The following is a 1,327-nucleotide window of genomic DNA, read 5'->3' as shown; positions in this document are numbered from 1 at the left end:
ATGCAGTCTTTAGACTATTATCTATCAACAGCACAAACCGAAATTGACCAACTACTCAAGTATTTTAATAACTTTCGTGATAAAGGAATTGAAGATGATAAACTTTTAGCTATGGAAATTGCAGAAGAATTAGAAGTAAGTCCTCAGTTTGAAGCTGAAAACACAGTTCGTCCCCGAAAGAAAAAAACTCTTTTTTCCTATGAATCAATTTTAAATCCAGATGAACCAATTTTAAATCCAGAAGCACAGTATGTGGTGGAAGTTTTTAATGTACTGGTAGATCAAGTGCTGTTATCTTTAACAAGTCGATTTAATCAACTGAAAGAATTTTCTGAGCTTTTTGGATTCTTAGATAAAATTCCAGAAGTCACCCAAAATACTGAAGCACTTAAGAAACATAGCAAGGATTTAGAGGTTGCCTTAACTGAAGATGTGATTTCAAATCAATTATTTGATAAAATCAAAGCAATATCCAGTATGGTTCCAGGAAAATTGCTCCCTAAAGCACTGATCAAGTTTATTTTAGAAAATCACTACGAACAATCTTTTCCAAATTTAGTTATAGCATAGCGAATTTTATTGACATTGTCACTCACTGTTGCTTCCGCAGAAAGAAGTTTCTCAAAACTTAAATTAATTAAAACCTACTTAAGGTCAAATATGTCACAGTGCAGACTTACAGGCTTAGCTGAGATACCAATTGAAATTGACAAGTTAAAGAACATAGATATTAGTGCATTAGTTGAAACATTTGCTAATATTAAAGCTCGTAAAGTCAAGTTTCAATGAAGTCATGACTATGATAATAATTTAATTAAAAAAGTTAAAAAAAAAATTTTTCATTTCAGACGGGGCCTCACATTTTGATCTTGCCCAGGGCCTCCAAAGTTCAAAGGCAGCCTCTGCTAACTTACTACTAAATTAAAAAAAAAAATTCAATAAATTTTTTCTATCAAATTCCAAACATTTGCAAGTATTTTTATTATAAAAAAAAATTTTTCAAAATATATAAACTATATTCTTCTGACTATATGTAAAAATGGTAGTAATTAAAATCATTTAAGTTTAATTGAAACAGGCGTTTTTCGCGTTACTTACGATGAATATTTACAATAACGAATGCATAACACTTCCGGTTTTTCGCATTTAATCTGGCGGTTTTTTGCATTTAATCTAGCGGTTTTTCTTTATCATGGCAAATAATTTTGCTTTTGGGTAACTCCATGTCAAAACAACAAGTCGAAATAACCCACCACCTCAAAAATACTTGATTTTTAGCACAGATGCAGTTAATAGTGTCGTTAATAGGAATAATCAAAAATGATTT

At 30.5% G+C, this 1,327-nt stretch overlaps 1 protein-coding gene across 1 annotated transcript; it reads left to right on the top strand.

Annotated features, from left to right (window-relative positions):
* LOC136090979 (uncharacterized) lies at positions 1–570 on the top strand. The gene has a single exon (XM_065817961.1). The coding sequence runs from the start codon at positions 1–3 to the stop codon at positions 568–570; it is 570 nt and encodes a 189-aa protein (XP_065674033.1).
* The last annotated feature ends 757 nt before the right edge of the window (positions 571–1,327 follow it).

This window comes from Hydra vulgaris, chromosome 14 (genome assembly GCF_038396675.1).
Source record: "Hydra vulgaris chromosome 14, alternate assembly HydraT2T_AEP".
Classification (NCBI taxonomy): domain Eukaryota; kingdom Metazoa; phylum Cnidaria; class Hydrozoa; order Anthoathecata; family Hydridae; genus Hydra; species Hydra vulgaris.
The sequence above is the reverse complement of the archived record's forward strand: the minus strand, read 5'-3'. Positions and strand labels throughout refer to the sequence as shown.